At 43.5% G+C, this 18,193-nt stretch overlaps 1 protein-coding gene across 2 annotated transcripts in view; it reads left to right on the forward strand.

Moving 5' to 3' along the window:
- Positions 1 to 18,193, forward strand: part of SLC13A1 (solute carrier family 13 member 1) — a 100,033-nt gene that overhangs the window by 44,151 nt on the left and 37,689 nt on the right. For both annotated transcript variants that reach the window (XM_077338366.1, XM_077338367.1), the window contains 2 exons: positions 8,920 to 9,048; positions 11,587 to 11,723. In XM_077338366.1, coding sequence (XP_077194481.1) covers positions 8,920 to 9,048; positions 11,587 to 11,723 — 266 coding nt within the window. The remainder of the gene's footprint in view (positions 1 to 8,919; positions 9,049 to 11,586; positions 11,724 to 18,193) is intronic.

Here is an 18,193-nt window from a genome sequence, read left to right on the forward strand (position 1 = left end):
TACCATATATTTACCAGCTGGGTCTTGTAACTGAATCTTTCATTGTATCTTTGGGGTAGTGTGACAGGAAAACAAAGTGCATCTGATGGTTTTAGCACAACAATTTTGCTTTCATTTTTTTTCTTCTAAGCAGTTTTGGCAAGAAGCACCTGGGTCTTATGTTACCTTTGTAACATGGAAGGTCCTGCAACCCAGCTTCTTCATATTACATTTAGGCAATGTGAGAAGGTTTAGGTCACCTAGGAAAAGCTCCTGCTTAATCACTTCTCCCAGGGCTGTAATGCCCCCCTTTGGCTGTGGGTTCCCCGGTCAAAGTATTCACTGAGGTACTCATTTTCAGGCCCATTCAGCTAACATGCAAACATGAAGCGGAAAAGAACAGCTCCACGCAATAAGACCAAACTAAACCATACAAATATTAGGAGAGGAGCAGACTGTTCCATGACATACATACATTCACACAAGGGTCTCAGATAACTGGGGATCGATTCCACCCTTCTCTTCATTTCCCAGAATTAATCACTTATCTGTAGTGGCACACCAAAATTATTCCTCTTGGTTGACTGCTCTGGTCTGGTCAAAAGACACAAGAAAGAAGCATAGTCGGGAACTCGCAAGGAAACTTCAAGAGTCACCTGAGTGATCTCCTTAAAGCAATGCATCAATTGTTGCTTTATTAACATTGCTATTCATTGCCCCAGCCTGATTCAACTTTCTCACAGCTTGAGATGTAGCAATCGTCTTCAAGCAACACTCAGTACTACCTTGGTAATCTTTTCTTGCTCTCCATCTTGTGGCAATTCCTGTCTTGGCTTTCTTGACATCCCGTACAGTGTTTCCAGTGCAGGCAACTTTGCAGACACACGCTAACTTTCTTCCTGATGCATCAGCTCCCAATATGAAGTGGGATTTGAATCTGACAGCTCCCACATGTATTCTGAGGAAGGTCTAGCATTGTTCATAGACTCTTTGAGAGGTGGGTTGATTGTAATGGTTGTATAATGTAACCATCTTGTATGTTGTCAGATGGAAGAGAAAGTAGAAACTCCTCTTCCCTCACAACACTCCTTTGTACCATTGAGTGAACAAGTGTTTTCTAAGGTGAGTTTCCTTGATGCCCATGTGTCTGTGACTCTGGTAATCCATTCTTAACATGGCATGTGTTGGGCATATCATATTGCTTGGCCTGACACCATCATATTGAGGACAGCCAAATCCAAGGCTACGAATGATCTCATTCAAAGATCAAACATAAAGCATCTGGGGAAGAATAGTGCAAGACAAACACAGCATCATCAATCACTACTTTTTATTTGTTCTTTTTGAAAATATATATGTTGCGTCTCCAGACACTGGTTTGTGGTGGCCTACAGTTAAGACAATAATACAAAAAATACTTCTCAACAAAAAGGACTAGAACCATCAGAGCATTCTCCCCCATAAGCCTTTAAATGTGTCCAGAGAATTTGATGATTCAGTCTAGTAGGTGAGGTATAGAGTCTGGGCTGCTGATTGACAGGGACAGTGGCTGCAATGGATGTGTAAAAATTTCCCAGGCCAGATGGTGTGCACCCAAGGGTGCTCAAAGAAAATTTTAGAGAACTTGCAGTGCCTGTTTTCATTATCAAGACCTCTTGGAAGATGGCAGATGTGCCAAGAGACTGAAGGAGGATGAATGTTATCCCAGTCTTCCGAAAAGGGAGGAAGTGACCCTGGAAACTACAGGCCAGTCAATCTGCCTTCTGTTCCAGGGAAGATACTGCAACAGATTTTAAAGGAGACAATCTGCAAGCATCTGAAGGACAATCCAGGGCAGTCAACACATATTTGTCCCCAGAAGATCCTTTCAGACCAACATTGTTTCTTTCTTTGATCAAGTGATAGGCTTACAGGATTGTGAGAATGCTTGTTTATCTTGATTTCAGTAAAACCTTTGACAGAATACCCCATAATATCCTGATGTGTAAACTGAAGGTCTGTAGACTAGGCTCTAGGATAATTAGGAACTGGCAAGAGAACTGTACTCAAAGAGTAGTTATAAGTGATATTTCATCTGACTGGAGGGAGTGTAGGGTACCACAGGGCTCAGTTTGGGGCCTGGTACTTTTCAATAATTTCATGAAGAATCTGGGTGAGGTGATGGATGGACTATCCATTAAATTTGCAGATGATACCAGGAGGAGGAGTGAATTCACCAGAAGATAGAGATAGGATTCAGAGAAATCTGAACACACATTGAAGTGGGTGGATGTGTATAAGATGCAAGTCAACAAGGATAAGTGCAAAGTTTTGTATCTGGGTAACAAAAATGAGAAGCATGCATACATGAAGGGGGATGCACTTCTGCGTAGTAGTGTGTGTGAACAAGATCTTGGGGTATGGATGGACCATAAGCCAAATATGAGCAGTCAGTGTGCTGCAGCAGCAAAAAAGGATAATATAGTCTTGGGATGTATGAATAGAGGAATAACATCCAGATCACAAGATGTCATAGTCTGCTGTATACTGCATTGCTCCGGCCATACCTGGAGTACTGTACGCAGTTCTAGAGGCCTCACTTCCAGACAGATGTGGACAGAATGGAACAGATACATAGGAGAGTGATGAAGATGATCAGAAGAACAAGCCTTATGAAGACAGGCTGAGGCACTTGGAAATGTTCAGTCTACAGAAGGGTAGGTTGAAATGGGACATGATTGCTATCTTCAAGTATTTGAAAGGATTACTTAGAACAGGGCTGTTGGCAACAGGACAAGACTCGCAATACTGAGTTACATTACAGGCAGAAGGATACTGGGTAGATATTAGGGAAAAAATACAGTAAAAATAGTTCATCAGTGGAATCAGCTGAGCTCCATTGGCTTGTTTTCAAGTAGCAGCTGGACAAACAATTGTCAGGCTTGCTTTGGGCTGATCCTGCCTTGAGCAAGGGATTAGACTAGATGGTCTGTAGGGCCCCTTCCAACTCTATGATTGTAGTGTATCAAAAGCCACAAGAGAGAACCGCTAGCCTTCTCTAGCTGCAGCAGGAGAGAGTTTGCCAGAGTGATTAATGATGTCTAAATCCAAAAACCAGGCCCAAAGCTAGACTGGGATGGTTAAAGGGCAGATGGTTCATCAATGTAAAATACCTGTATTACGCATATTTTCAAGAGGCAAACTAAATTTCATTGGATTGAAATCTTTTTCAAAGCCAATAACACAGCCTGTTTTTTCAGGTTCCCAAATCAAGAACACCTTTTAAAGTTATTCGGGTCCTGGCAAAGGTTGTTATATTACACCACGAGCCAAAATATGCATGACTGGTCAATTTGAGGATGGTTCTAGGGCTGTCAACTCACGTGGGTTTTTCCTTTAAAATAAACAAGGTCATTTAAAGTTTAGTTGACATTACTGTGCAGCTTTGATATTAATGAACTGTATTTGTTAATGAAAAACCCACATCCAGCACAGGTTTTCTAGACATGTTCTTTTGGCCCAGAAGGAATTGGCACTGGAATTAATTCTGAGCTTGTGGAAGTCCCATTCAGACGTCCTTGTTCATTCATCATGGAAAATTCCTCCTTATAAAAGAGGAAAGGAAAATTATTATTATTGTTGTTGTTGTTGTTGTTGTTGTTGTTGTTGTTAGATTTATTTCCCGCCTCTCTCGACAGGCTCGAGGTGGGTCATAACAACTAACCCCATTAAAATTCCCATTAAAACATCAATCTACTAACATGACAGCTAAAAATCCCATCCCTCCCCCAATTATCAAAGAGGTGAAGTGGAAAGGATAGGGGAGTAGGAGAGTATCAGATAATTGATAGTATCACTGAAGACTGGAATTGTGCCGATAATTCTTCCTATTTTCATGAAATGTATACATTAGATGTAGATGTTTTCTGTTGGGTTTAAATAATGCTGTTTTGAAGTAACTGATAGCTGCCTGGCGTGGCCTGGTATGGCCTGGCATGGCCTGGCCTGGCCTGGCGTGGCCTGGCGTGGCCTGGCGTGGCCTGGCCTGGCCTGGCGTGGCCTGGCCTGGCCTGGCCTGGCCTGGCCAGCCCAGCCCAGCCCAGCCCAGCCCAGCCCAGGCTAGTCCCATCTCATTAGGTTTGCCTTTGGTCAGTATTTGGAAGGAATACCTGGGTCATGGTTCAGAGACAAACCACCTGTTTGACTCTTGCCCACAAAGATCACCACTAGACGGCTGTGACCTGAGGGCCAAAACAAACAAACAAACAAATAAATGGCTTACTACATATAATTCACCCATGAACATTATTGTTTTCTTTTGTTTTTGTCATACTCTAGATCAGGAATCAGAGCCAGGCAAAGGGTTTTGGGCACAAAGGAGAGTGCCCATCCTGTGAGGTAGGTTTCTCTGAGAGTGTGATTCTGTTAGAGTGAAAACTAAGAAGTCAAGAATCACACTCTCAGAGAAACCCACCTCACAGGATGGTTGTGAGGATAAAAAGGAGAATTATGTATGTTGGGTTTATTTATATGTTTGATTTAGAAGATTTATATCCCACCTTGCAGCCCAATCAAGATCACCAAGATAGTCAACAACAAAATATAGAGTAGTATAAAAAACATCACAAAACAAATTAAAAACCAGAACTAAAATACATAGTACAAGTGGAAATGTTGTGCTGGGTCCAGTCCATCGTGTACCCTCACACAGGGAGTACGAGCCATTCCAACTGGATCCAAGCCTGCTTTTTCCTACTCTTTCCAGCCAGTTGCCCAGTGTTTTGCTTCTGTCCAATCCCCATCCCAATTTACTTTACTGAGTACACACTACACTGGCAATTTAAATCCCAACTCACCTTCTGCCATGCTGCTGATCACCTGGTGCAAACAAACATGCTGCTCTGCATGCCTGTACTCCATTCTCAACTTTTAATGGAAGACCTCCACTTGCTTTTTAATTGTGCCCTTCCCCACTAGTTAGCAGCGCTTTTCACATCTTTTACTTTTCTACATGAATGCAATATTTAATAGAAACTTTTAAAAAGTACTGTGATGTTCAGGTGCCTCAGACTTGCTTGCAATCTGATGTAGCTTTATCTTCAAGATAAAAAAAAATATCACTTTGGAAAACAGGGGTGAGGGGAGAAGACTTTGGACTCAGGGGTGGCCAAACTGTGGATCTCCAGATGTCCATGGACTACAGTTGCCATGTGTCCCTGCCAGTTTGATGTAGTGATTAGGAGTGCAGACTTCTAATATGGCATGCTGGGTTCGATTCTGCACTCCTCCACATGCAGCCAGCTGGGTGACCTTGGGCTCACCACGGCACTGATAAAACTGTTCTGACCGAGCAGTGATATCAGGGCTCTCTCAGCCTCACCCACCCCACAGGGTGTCTGTTGTGGGGAGAGGAATGGGAAGGCCACTGTAAGGAGGCTTTGAGCCTAATTCGGGTAGAGAAAAGCGGCATATAAGAACCAACTCTTCTTCTTCTTCTTCTTCTTCTTCTTCTTCTTCTTCTTCTAGTCCATGGACATCTGGAGAGCCACAGTTTGGCCACCCCTAGATTAATAGCTCCCTAATATGGTGTCCCCACTCGTTCCAGGGTGAATAGGAATAGCTAGGAGGGAAGTGCAAGGGTTGAAGGAACCCACGCCTGTCTGTCTGTAATCCCATGAGAAGCCTGGGTAGAACTTCCCACACTTGCACTAGCTTCCATAAGAACTCATAAAACCTGAAATCTAAGTTTTAAAATTTGCCTGAAAGAGAAATTGTTTAGCTCTGCAGGTTATGCACTGGGCTTTTTATTTTAGAGTGATATTCATGGGGCATTCAAGATAAAATCTTAGGGTGTTTCCGCACAAGGACCAATGTTGCCAATTGGTTCCACAAAGCGGAAACGCTATTTTTAAAAGTGCAATCTCGGTGTTATACATACCTGCTTTTTTAGTGGAATCCAGTAGCATTTCATTCGTTTCCCACAGGTTTCCGGTCTCGCAAAAATCGCTAGACAGGAAGCAATTTTTTCTGTGCTTTGTCTCGGCCCTGGCCATCAATCAAACGAACAGACAATGGGCGGTTGTTATCATGCTCTGGGAAAGCCCCTTTCCCTTTAAGCACAGGTTTAAAAAAAAAACCACACCCACGTTGCAACGAATATGCGTTAATTCGTTGCAACGTTGAGACCCATCTAGCTGGCAGCTGGTGTGTGAGCTGGTAATTCATCATTACCACACTCCCCCCTGAGTGAAAAGAAAAATCCCCCCCCTGCACGGGTGCGATTTTCAGCCGAAAATAAAGGGGACTTGCAAACAGGGCCATACAGGCCATCTAGTCCAACCCCCTGCTCAACGCAGGATCAGCCCTAAGCATCATAAAGCAAATGCTTGAAGACTGCCAGTGAGGGGGAGCTCACCAGATACCTGGCCAGATTGTCTGGTGGGGTCGATGGATGATTGTCAATTAAGAGAAATAGTTATGTATCATCAGTGTACTGATGGCAACCCAGACCAAAACTCCAGGTAAGCGGTTACATATAGATATTAAATAGTATTCATAGAATCATAGAATCATAGAGTTGGAAGGGGCCATACAGGCCATCTAGTCCAACCCCCTGCTCAACGCAGGATCAGCCCTAAGCATCCAAGAAAAGCGTGTATCCAACCTTTGCTTGAAGACTGCCAGTGAGGGGGAGCTCACCACCTCCTTAGGCAGCCTATTCCCCTGCTGAACTACTCTGACTGTGAAAAATTTTTCCCCTGATATCTAGCCTATATCGTTGTACTTGTAGTTTAAACCCATTACTGCGTGTCTTTTCCTCTGCAGCCAACGGAAACAGCATCCTGCCCTCCTCCAAATGACAACCTTTCAAATACTTAAAGAGGGCTATCATGTCCCCTCTCAACATCCATTTCTCGAGGCTGAACATTCCCAAGTCCCTCAACCTATCTTCATAGGGCTTGGTCTCTTGGCCCCAGATCATCCTCGTCGTTCTCCTCTGTACCATTTCAATTTTATCTACGTCCTTCTTGAAGTGAGGCCTCCAGAACTGTACACAGTACTCCAAGTGTGGTCTGACCGGTGCCATATACAATGGGACTATGACATCTTGTGATTTTGATGTGATGTTCCTGTTGATACAGCCCAGAATGGCATTTGCCTTTTTTACCGCTGCATCGCACTGCCTGCTCATGTTTAGTTTACAATCCACAAGTACCCCAAGGTCTCGTTCACACACAGTGTTACCTAGAAGCGTATCCCCCATCCAGTAGGCATGCTTTTCATTTTTCTGACTCAGATGCAGAACTTTACACTTATCTTTATTAAATTGCATCTTGTTCTCATTTGCCCATTTTTCCATTGTGTTCAGATCTCATTGAACTCTGTCTCTATCTTCTGGAGTATTTGCCAGTCCTCCCAATTTGGTGTCGTTTGCAAACTTGATGAGTAGTCCCTCCACCACCTCATCTAGGTCATTAATAAATATGTTCAAAAGTACTGGACCGAGCACCGAGCCCTGAGGTACCCCGCTACTTACCTCTCTCCAGTCTGATGAAACACCATTGACAACAACTCTTTGAGTGCGGTTCTCTAACCAATTCCCTATCCACCTAACTATCTGAAAATCCAGATTGCAGTCCTTCAATTTATCCATCAGAAGTCGTGCGCCCTTAAATTTACTTGGGTTTCAAAGCAGTAATATAGATGTCTTTTTAAAATGTTCTTTCTTGTATAAAAGGCTGTGGAAGATGGACTCTATAACTTTACACCTCATTGAAGTCCTTTCTGTCCCCAAAACCTGCCTTCCACAAGCTGTTCCCCCCAAATATCCTGGTACTTCCCAACCTAGACCTGGCAACCCTAGGTATAAAAGCAAATCATCTGTATATCTTAGGATGCATCTTAAATAGCAGTTCATGGTGACCCCATATTCACTCTCTGCATTGGGCAATTAGGATTACATCCCTGACCTCTGTTCAGGAGTGGCAATTTGATTTAAATTATATAGTTGGATACTCTTGAGGTGGTAACATGCAAGTTTTTGAAAATAAATTAATCCTGCATTTCAGAACTGACAATAACTTATCTCAAGGCTATATCTTATCTATAGCTGTACAAGGTTTATATGAAGGGTTATGTATATGTAGCATGATTGCTGAAAATGGAACTATCCCAAGAGGAGTGAATGTAGAGTGATGTGTCAAAGTCTTGTCACATAGGGATGCCAGGCCCCGGGTGGGACCTCGGGATCCTCAGAATTATAGCTCATCTCCAGGCAACAGAGATCTGTTCCCCTAGAGAAAATGGCTGCTTTGGAGGGCGGACTCCATAGCATTATACTATACTGAGGTCCCTCCCCACTCCCCCAGATCCCACCCACTCCTGGCTCAGTCCCCAAAGTCTCCAGGTATTTCCCAAGCTACAGCTTGCAACCCCATTGTCATAAAATGGCAGGGCCAATTGCAAACCACTGTCATGTGGACAGAATTAGCTATTTGATTTGTGAATGAGATGTTGTTTACAATGAAAGGGAAATGGAATGTTGACATGGAAGAAGCCAAAAGAAGAGGATGGATAACTCAGAGAGATACAAAAGTTTGTTCTGATGGTGCATGGTTATGGTGCTGCTGCCCAGGCTATGCACAGTGCTTTGCTTGTCAGTTCTCTGATTTGGAGCAATCAAAAGCTCCCAGTTTCCAGCCACCCCCTTCCATTCCAGATTCATAGGATTCTATCTTCAAACTTCAAGAGACAGAGTGGGAAGAAACACATTGGCAGGTGCCATGGCATCCATGGATGCCACATTGAGGCTAAAATTGTGGCTCCTCCCACTGAATGCTATACTAGTACAATAAAAAATATTATATTGATTTGGAGTTTTTTCTTTTCTTTCTCTCTTGATTGCTAGTGTTCTTTTAAATATAAATCTAATGTGCTTTTAATTATCCTTGTGTTTTCTAGGAAGCAGAATGTGCATACACATTGTTTGTGGTGGCAATCTTTTGGCTCACTGAAGCATTGCCCCTGGCTGTTACAGCTCTACTCCCTGCCTTAATGTTTCCAATGTTTGGAATTATGGCTTCCAAAGAGGTAGGCTTCTTTTTTCTTTCCATTCAGCTATCCTATTTATTCATAGATTTGACATTCCAAGCATAGAACATTTTCTACACAATGCACAGTTTCTATAAATGCTGGTATTATAAGGCCTTTGTCATGAACATGGAGCTAGCAATGCCCTTTACCCACTGGGAGAAGTGGCCCGACAGTGCCCAGCTCAGGTTGTCTGCTGCCACTCTAGCAGTCCACAACATGGGGGGGGGGACTTGCCATTAATGCAGTGGCATTACATCACCTTCAAGGAATACCCAGAAGTGATGTCACTCTTTCCAGGAATCCTAGAATGGAATGACATGATTTGTGGTTTGTTTCTTGAAACAAAATAGTGCTACCATACCCACTATGCTTCCCAGATGCCCCCTGGTTGGCAACCTCTTTTAAGTTAGTCCATGAAAACATTCTTAAGGATAATAATGTCATTAGTAATTTTAAGGCCATATTATTGCCCTAGGAGGACTTCTGCCATTTTCATCTCCGAAATGAGATATCATGATGTCTTGGATGATTAGGCCTGTAATTATATGAGACTCTCAAAAGGTGAGCTGAATCTATGAATACGAGAGCTCCTTCATGAGTGAACACAGTGGCCACATTTCTGTGTGCCTTGCCACCTTACCATGGTGGATTTTTAATTGTCTTTTTATTATGAGAGGCCTTTAGTTTCCCTACAGAGGCAGCATACATAGGCACTAAATAAATACATTAAGCACACATTAGAAAGTACTATTCAGCCTTATGTTATTTATGCAGGCCCTGGATTGTAGGGTGTTTCTGTCTTTTGTTTCCTAACAGTGCAAACCTAAGCAAAGTTACACCTTTCTTAATGCATTGAAGTTAGTCAGCTTAGAAGGGTATATCTCTGCCCAGGATTGCCATTTTAGCCAGGAACAATATAGTTTATTAGTGATAAACTGGATGGCCCCAGGTTATGCAGGGACATGCAATGGCAAACCATTTCTCTCTTGCCTTGAAAACCCTACGGGGGTAATAAGTGGGCTGTGATCTGATGGTATCTGTCACCTTAGTCTAGGCATGATTGCAGGCCAGGGGCAGCCAAGCTTTACCTACTTGTTGAATAATATGCAATAACCTTGAATCACATATGGCAATCATGTTGTGAAGGCTTGAGATTCTTCCTAGAAGTTCTATTAGTATACATGGGACAGTTCCCACCTACTCTGCACACAGTTGCTTTACATGCTCTAGGGACTTGGGGTGTTATGGCTTTCTCTGGACTCCAGGACTCCTCTCCATATTCCCTCTTCTCTCTTTCAAGCACCAGCCTCTGTGTACACAGATGGTTCAGCTTAACTTATCCATCTGCCTGCCCTCATAAACCAGGGTTTTTGGCCCTGCCCCTCTATCTAGAGGTCTTACCCACTTGATGCCAGTCTTGTATTGTGGAGTAGAGGTGCTTCTTCCAGGTTGATCAGTTTGTGGCCATTTGCTGTGCTCACAACTGGTGCAGGCACCACAGAATTAATATTGGACAACCAGGGCAGCTTTGTGGTTAAAAATGTCAGAAGAAGATCTGGGAAATCCAAGTTCAAATCTCCACTCTGCCATGCTTGCTGGGTGACCTAGGGTCAGTTGCACCCTCAGCCTAATTTACCTCACAGAGTATTTCTGAAGGCAAAAGAAAGTAGAGGAGAATGCTGTAAGCAATTTAGTTCTCAGCTGGAGGGGGTGGAGTACCACTGAGGTAAATTAATTTGAGCCACAAGGCATACTAGACCATAATTCCTCCACAAACAGAAGTCTAACTGTAAAATAACCTCATGCAGCTCACAGATGACAGTTGGGTAACACCTAGGCTATTCCATATGTGGGGTAGCAAAGTATTCCATATTCCATCCCTGCTTGTTGCAGGAATGCCCAACTCTCTTGACAGTCATGCCACCTTGGGTATTTCTGGTGGCAACTCTTGTGCTGTCTTCATTCTTTGCTTAACTTCTGTAAGTCTTGTGTGGGTATCTGAAAGGCTCAGTAATCACTGGTGATTTTTTCCATTCATAACAGGTCTTGTAATGGGATTATTGTAATAATGGGATTGGATAATGGGATTTTATGTGATTTTACTTTGATTTTATATTTTATTGTGAACCGCCGTGAGACCTTTTGGCGAATGGCGGTATATAAATCCAATTATAAATAAATAAATAAACAAACAAACAAACAAACAAACAAACAAATGCACCCGGGGATGATAAACCAGCGTTTAACAACAAACCAGGGAAAGTTACTTCACAAAGCCATCATTACATTTTTCCTTACTCTCCACATTTATCATAAATTCAGTTGTATCTCATATAGACTATGCCTGATCCATGTGGTTTTTAAGAGCAAAAAGATTATAGCATTGGTTGCTTTTTATTTTGCTAATCCATTTTATACACTTAGTTTTCAAAAGGCTTTTCCTACACAAATTGCACAGTGTATTCTGTACCTTGGATTTCATAATTGTAGCTTAAAAGCAGATATCTAGCTAACAAAATGTCTTTCGATTTTTAGGTTGCATCTTCTTATTTCAAAGACTTTCATCTGCTATTAACGGGAGTAATTTGTTTGGCGACATCAATAGAAAAGTGGAATTTGCACAAGAGAATTGCCTTGAAAATGGTGATGCTGGTGGGTGTTAACCCTGCATGGTATGTAGAATACTGGCAAAAGATAACTTCAGGTGGGTAGCTGTGTTAGTCTGTAGTAGTAGAACAAAATCAGGCCTGGTAGAAGCTTGAAGACCAACACAATTTTCCATGGTTTAAGCTTTTGTCAGTAAACGCTCACTTCATTACATACAAATAGAATGTAGCCCATCTACCCCTATGTACAGGTAAGAAGGTGGGAGCAGTTTCAAAGGGAGATGATAATACAAAACTGCCAAACTAGAATTCATTAACAAATTCAGGCCTCTGGATCCCCTCAAGGTTGAGAAGGGACATTGAATTCTCATCTTGTTGCATTCCCCACCTCTGTTTATCTCTGTTTATCCAAACTCATTATATATTGTATTGTACCTCTGCATTCTGACTCCAATAGGCCCTTCTTCGCAAGTCCCAATTTCTCTGGATGTATGGAAAGAAGGACTTTTGCTCTGTTAGTATTTGATGAAGTGAGTGTTGGCTCATGAATGTTTATACCCTGGAAAATTTTGCTGGCAAAAGATAGCGCCACTGAAAATCTTTGGCCTCAAAGCTGGCTTTTCTGTACAGGTAAAATTTCTACCTCCTTTCCTAATGAAGTTTTCTGTATCATAAAGGGAAGAAATTCAGCAGGTGTTAATTTCTCCATCATTGCAGCTCCATGTCAACAGAAACTTCACCTGTTGGACTTTTCACTCTCACACCACTGTGATATCTCCTGGCATGATTTTGGCATTCTGTATTGGAAAGAATCAAAGAGTCTGTATTGGAAAGCGTCAAAGAATTGAGGCTTTTGAACTCTGGTGCTGGAGAAGACTCTTGCAGTCCCTTGGACTGCAAGGCGAACAAACCGGTCAGTCCTAGAGGAGATCAGCCCTGACTGCTCCTTAGAAGGCCAGATCCTGAAGATGAAACTCAAATACTTTGGCCACCTCATGAAAAGGAAGAACTCCCTGGAGAAGAGCCTAATGCTGGGAGCGATCGAGGGCAAAAGAAGAAGGGGGTGACAGAGAATGAGGTGGCTGGATGGAGTCACTGAAGCAGTAGGTGCAAACTTAAATGGGCTCCGGGGAATGGTAGAGGACAGGAAGGCCTGGAGGATCATTGTCCATGGGGTCGCGATGGGTCGGACACGACTTCGCACATAACAACAACAACAAATTGGAACGAGTGCACTATGCCTGATCCTCTTGCTACACGTGTTTATCATTTTGTGTGAACAGGGCCATGTGTGCATTTTCCAGCTATGACATACCTGGATGTATACCCTCCGTCATTTGGGTTTCTGACTGTGTGTCCTAAAGGCAGGAAAGAGGTGTGATGCTGTATTTATCCAAAATAGTAGTTGCACATACTGAGAGCATCACAGGTAGCACACTCTACTGGTACACAAAGTAGGAGCAATACATCATAACATGAGCTGAAGGTGCAAGAATTGATGTGGTAATTCGTGTGGCAATGTTATGGTGTGAAGTATTGCCAACTGACAAGCAAGCAAAAGAAAAGCTTGCTTTGGCAGCTGGAAAGATTTGCTAAGTCCTGAGTCTTTCCCCCCTGAACTTAATTATCCATATTGAGACAATGAGTCTTACATGCACCAGCTCTGTTATTTACAATAATGGCACAGGACTCAGAACAAAATAGCTGATGAATTTGTGAGCAACAGCAGCTTGTGTTTCTAAATGACTGTTATGAAGCAACTGGAAAGACCTTTTCATATATTGTGTGGTTATTATTCAATTTGGAGTTTAGATGGTCCTAGTAGTATTTCTAGTCACATAAGACAACCGTGCCTTTCCCCCAATTTGTTGTCAGTTTTTTTTACAAATGAGAAGGCAAGAGAATCAAAAATCAAGCTGTGCTCCTTTTTTATTGCTTGCAAAGGGTCAGATATCCCCAACTGTCTCCTGTCAATACAATCAGCAAGACAAAGGCAGCTTCCAAGCAGAACAGGTTTTTGGATTCTCAGCTGCCAGATGCTGCTGTGATGAAAAAGCAATGAGTTGTCACATATATTGATGGCAGTAACTGGGGACAGTTAGAAAAAGAAACTTTCCCTCCCCTGCACTTGGACTGCCTGACAAGGAAACCTGCAAAGGGGCTAAGGGATGCATCCTGTAGGGCTGGGTAGAAGGGCTGCAGCCTCAGTAGGCCTGCTCATAATTGTAAGGAGTTAAAGAGCTACACAAGTATCTATTTAGATATTTATATCCTGCTTTACTCCCTATTAGCAAACCAAAAGCAGCTGGCAACATTGTTTTCCTAACATTGTTACTAGTTGAATGGGAGACCACCAAGGAAGCCCAGGGCTGCAGTGCAAAGGCAGACAACGGCAAACCACGTCTCTCTGGCTCTTGCCTTGAAAACCCTACAAGGCTACATAATTTGGCTGCAAAATAGTAGTCGTAGTAGTACTTCTTGTTGTTGCTGCTGCTGTTGTTGCAGGGAGTAGAATATGATTGAACAGCATTAGTAACCAGGGAATACAATTCCTGATACAAGTAAGGTAACTAAGGAGTGTTCTCTTTTAAGCTTCAATGTCTTTGTTGCCATCTCTGCAGTACCTCCCCCCACCCCCATACACACACAGTTTAACTCGGTCCAATCATTTGTCCCTTCACTTGAACCTTGAAACTGATCCAGGCCAGCACAGGCAACTAATGCAGCTGCCTCTGCACAGGCTGGATATGGTCCTTCCAAGGTATACTAGTGCATTCTGCACCAGCTGCAGTTTCTGGGTCAAGGACAAGGGCAGGCCCGTGTAGAGTGAGTTACAGTAATCCAGCCTAGAGGTGACCATTGCATGGATCACTGTGGCTAGACAACCCAGGGGCAGATAGGGTGCTAATAGCCTCACCTGGCAGTGGTGGGCTGTGTGGGCTAACCTTGTGATCTGGGCCTCCATAGAGAGGGAGGTATCCAGCATCACTCCCGGATTCCTGGCTGAGGATGAGATGTTAAGTTGTACCCCAGCCACGGTGAGTATGTGCACTTCCTGGTCTGCCACCTTTCTGCCCAGCCACAGGACCTTCATCTTGGAGGGGCTGAATTTCAGGCTGTAACCATACAGCAACAGCTTCCAAACAACTGGCAAATGTATCTGGGGGGGGGGGGGAGTCCAGGTGGCCATCCACGAGGAGATAGAGGTGAGCATCATCCGCATACTCCAGCCCATAACTCCAGACCAGCTGTGCCAGAGGGCACATAAAGATGTTAAATAATGTAGGGGAGAGTACCGCTCCCTGTGGGACCCTGCAAGGGAATCGCTAAGGGCATGATAATCCCTCCCCAACTGCCATTCTCTGTGTCTGGTTCCAGAGAAAGGAGCTGTCCCATTGAAGGGCTGTCCCCCAGATCCAGGACCCAGCAAGGCAGTGGGCTACAGTTCGTGGTCGAGCATATCAAACGTGGCCGACAGGGACATTGGATGTAGAGTCCTGATAATGCATTACTGGGAATGGAAAAGCACAAGGATGGCTTAACCACCTGATCCAACCCTATTTCAGCTTTATAGTCATCCTGGGATCCCATTCTAATTAAATAAGATTTAGGTCAGGGGTAGGCAGCCTCCTATATAGGTACTAAATAGTGGCATATTGGACCATTTTGCCTGGCATAGAGATCCAGTTCTCTACCCAAGTAACCCAGGTGAGACTCTAAGGAGAAGACAGAGCTAGTGGGACTGGTGGTATGGTCATCAGGCATTCTTTGCACCTGTTCTGGCCTCCAAGTCCTGCAGTGAATAAGCTCCTCAGTGGTCAATAGTGCCACGAGGGCTCATCTGGCCAAGTACACCTTCATTCCTTTCCCCCTGTCTGTTTGCTGGTACAGGAACATCTTTCAGCACTCCTGTAACAAAGGTTGCTTCTCTCATTGGATGTGGTGGTGAAAAGCTCTGTCAAATAATAACTGAACTAAGGTGACCTAGTAGAGTTTTCAAGACAAGAGATAAACAGAGGTGGTTTGCCATTGCCTGCTTCTGTGTAGCCACTTCCTTGGTGGTCTCCCATGGATGTACTAACCAGGACCAGCCCTGCTTAGCCACTGAGATCTGATGAGGCTGGGTGAGCCTCAGGGCTTAGTCATTGCTCCAAGTTCTATAATGTAGAGTCCTGGCAATGCATTACTGGGAATGGAAAATAAGCACAACAGTGTTTGTGTGTGTGTGTGTGTGTGTGTTTTACAATTCTGTACAGATCAGCTCACTCATACTACCACTAATTCTTTCTCCCTCCCTCTGTTTTCCACTTTCAGCTTTATAATGCTGCTTGGTTCCCTTTTTGTGGACAATGAACATATGCTGATGATAGCATTCCTAAGCCCTTATCCAAATAATAATTTCCTGACATAATCCAATCCTCCCACCTGACATTTCCCACAAGGACCCATTTGTTTGCAGAATCACACCATATGTTAATACCTTCCATATCAAAGAGAAGGCCTCTCAGTTCAATAGAAATTGATGGCTTTAGAATGGAGTAATCCTGCACAGGATTGCACTTTAGGGTTTTTGTACAGGGTGCAGTATTTGCATGAGAACAAGTTAATCATGTAAACTCCATATGAGTTCTGTTGGTTACATGGGATGACTGTCAAGGCAGGATACTGAATATAAGGAGATGGATCCTGAGTCTCAGAATCTGATTTCACCATGAGTTGAAAATCTTGACCTGACTTTAGTTAGAAATGCAGTGCTGGGTTCAGAATGACAGGGGTTGAGGGCCAAACCAGTGTCATGTTGGCAGATCCATCAGCAGATTTTAAAGATAAATTGCAAAAGGGCCAGATTTTCATTTGGGAGTAAAGAGGAAAAGGAGGTTTTACTCCCCCCCCCCACATGGTCTCAAACACTGAAACCAAACTCCCTTCACCAAGGTCTCTTTGCTGGTATTTCTTTCTTGTAGAGATCAGTATCTTGAGGGGCTTATTTGAACAAGTGAAAACACTATGGAGTGTAGAGTGAAACACCCTCTTGCCCCAGGCTGAAATGTACTTTTACCAAAGTGCTGAAAAGTACCAATCACAGGTCTTGCAGTGTTTTTCCCACTTCTGTGCACAGCTAACACTGTATTGGCCTTGCTGAATGCCATCTTGCTGATATGGTGAGAACTAGGTCTGACTCAAATCCATACACAACCTGAGTGCTTGCTCAAGTGGGTATTTGGGAATATGTGGAGAGGTAGGAATTGGTGTGTAATGTGTTCTCTGTGTCCCAGATTTCCTTGCAGCATTGCAGCCATGTGCAGTCTAAGATTCACCCCTCATTTACACACAGTCATTGGGGTCTAATTACCATGGCCAACCTATCAGAAATCTATTGGAAGATAAAGAGAGACCATACAAAGAATTCCAGAAAGAAATCTTAAGAAAATGTTTTACTGTTGTGGCATATCCCCGTAGCAACACGGAAGGGTGGTTTTTTAAAATTAATTTTAGGATTCATGGGGGATGGAAGTTTGAGTCCCTGAAAAAAACTGCTGTGAAGGGATTTTGTCCAGATACCAGAGCATGCCCCCCCTGCTGCTTTTGATAATTCCCCAATCCCCTGCCAATTGCTGTTTGGGATCTGCCCGGTCATTTTCTTTTTTTAATCGAAAGAGATTATGAGTTCTCCTGAGATAGTTTCACTTTTTTTTTGTTCTCATTGTTTTAAACTCTTGACTGCTTCCCTGATCCTTTTATCTCTAATGGTGTCTGACTCAACTCTAAATGCAGAGCTTTCCTGCTTGATCCAGTTTGATTTCTATCACATATGGCTTTTGTCCCCATAGGTCTTCAAACATTTGGCCTTGTTGTTCCTCTTTTAGCACTTGACAACCCTCAGCCTACTAAACTGGGCTGCTAAGGTTTGCCAACTATGGGCTTGGGAATGCCAGGAGATTTGGGGGTGGAACCTGGGGTGAGTGGGGTTTGAGAATGGGAGAGAATGTCATGGAATAATTATAGAGTTTACCCTCCAAAGCTGCCGTTTGCTCCTGATCTCTGTAGTCTGGAGATCAGCTGAAATTCCAGGAGATCTTCAGGCCCTACCTGGAGGTTGGCAACCCTACTGGATGCCTAATTGCTCCTAATATTTAAAAAAGTCAGCCCAGATCAATTTACAACCTGCCTTTACCCTGTACATAAGTACTGCAAAATGCAGCAGTGTTAAATTTGTAAAGTTGGATTAAGGGATGAGGAATTTGGATCTGTCTGACAGGATATCTGCTCTACCCTTCATGAAATGTCATCTCATGCCTGAGTTTCTGCCCTGTACTGATGCTCCAAGTTAGATCCTCCCAACCAATTCTGCAGGAGGAATCTGCACCTGGACAGCCTCTGGTTCATAGCGGGTTTTAGTGCTGCTTCCACATGACGTCGTCAGCAACACAAGGCTGTCTGGCGACTGGGGACTGGGGACTGGGGACTGGGGACTGGGGACTGGCTCAAGTTTTGACCAGATTTGCCTCGAGATGAGGGAAATCTCAAAAACTGGA

Source organism: Paroedura picta, chromosome 5 (genome assembly GCF_049243985.1).
Source record: "Paroedura picta isolate Pp20150507F chromosome 5, Ppicta_v3.0, whole genome shotgun sequence".
NCBI lineage: Eukaryota > Metazoa > Chordata > Lepidosauria > Squamata > Gekkonidae > Paroedura > Paroedura picta.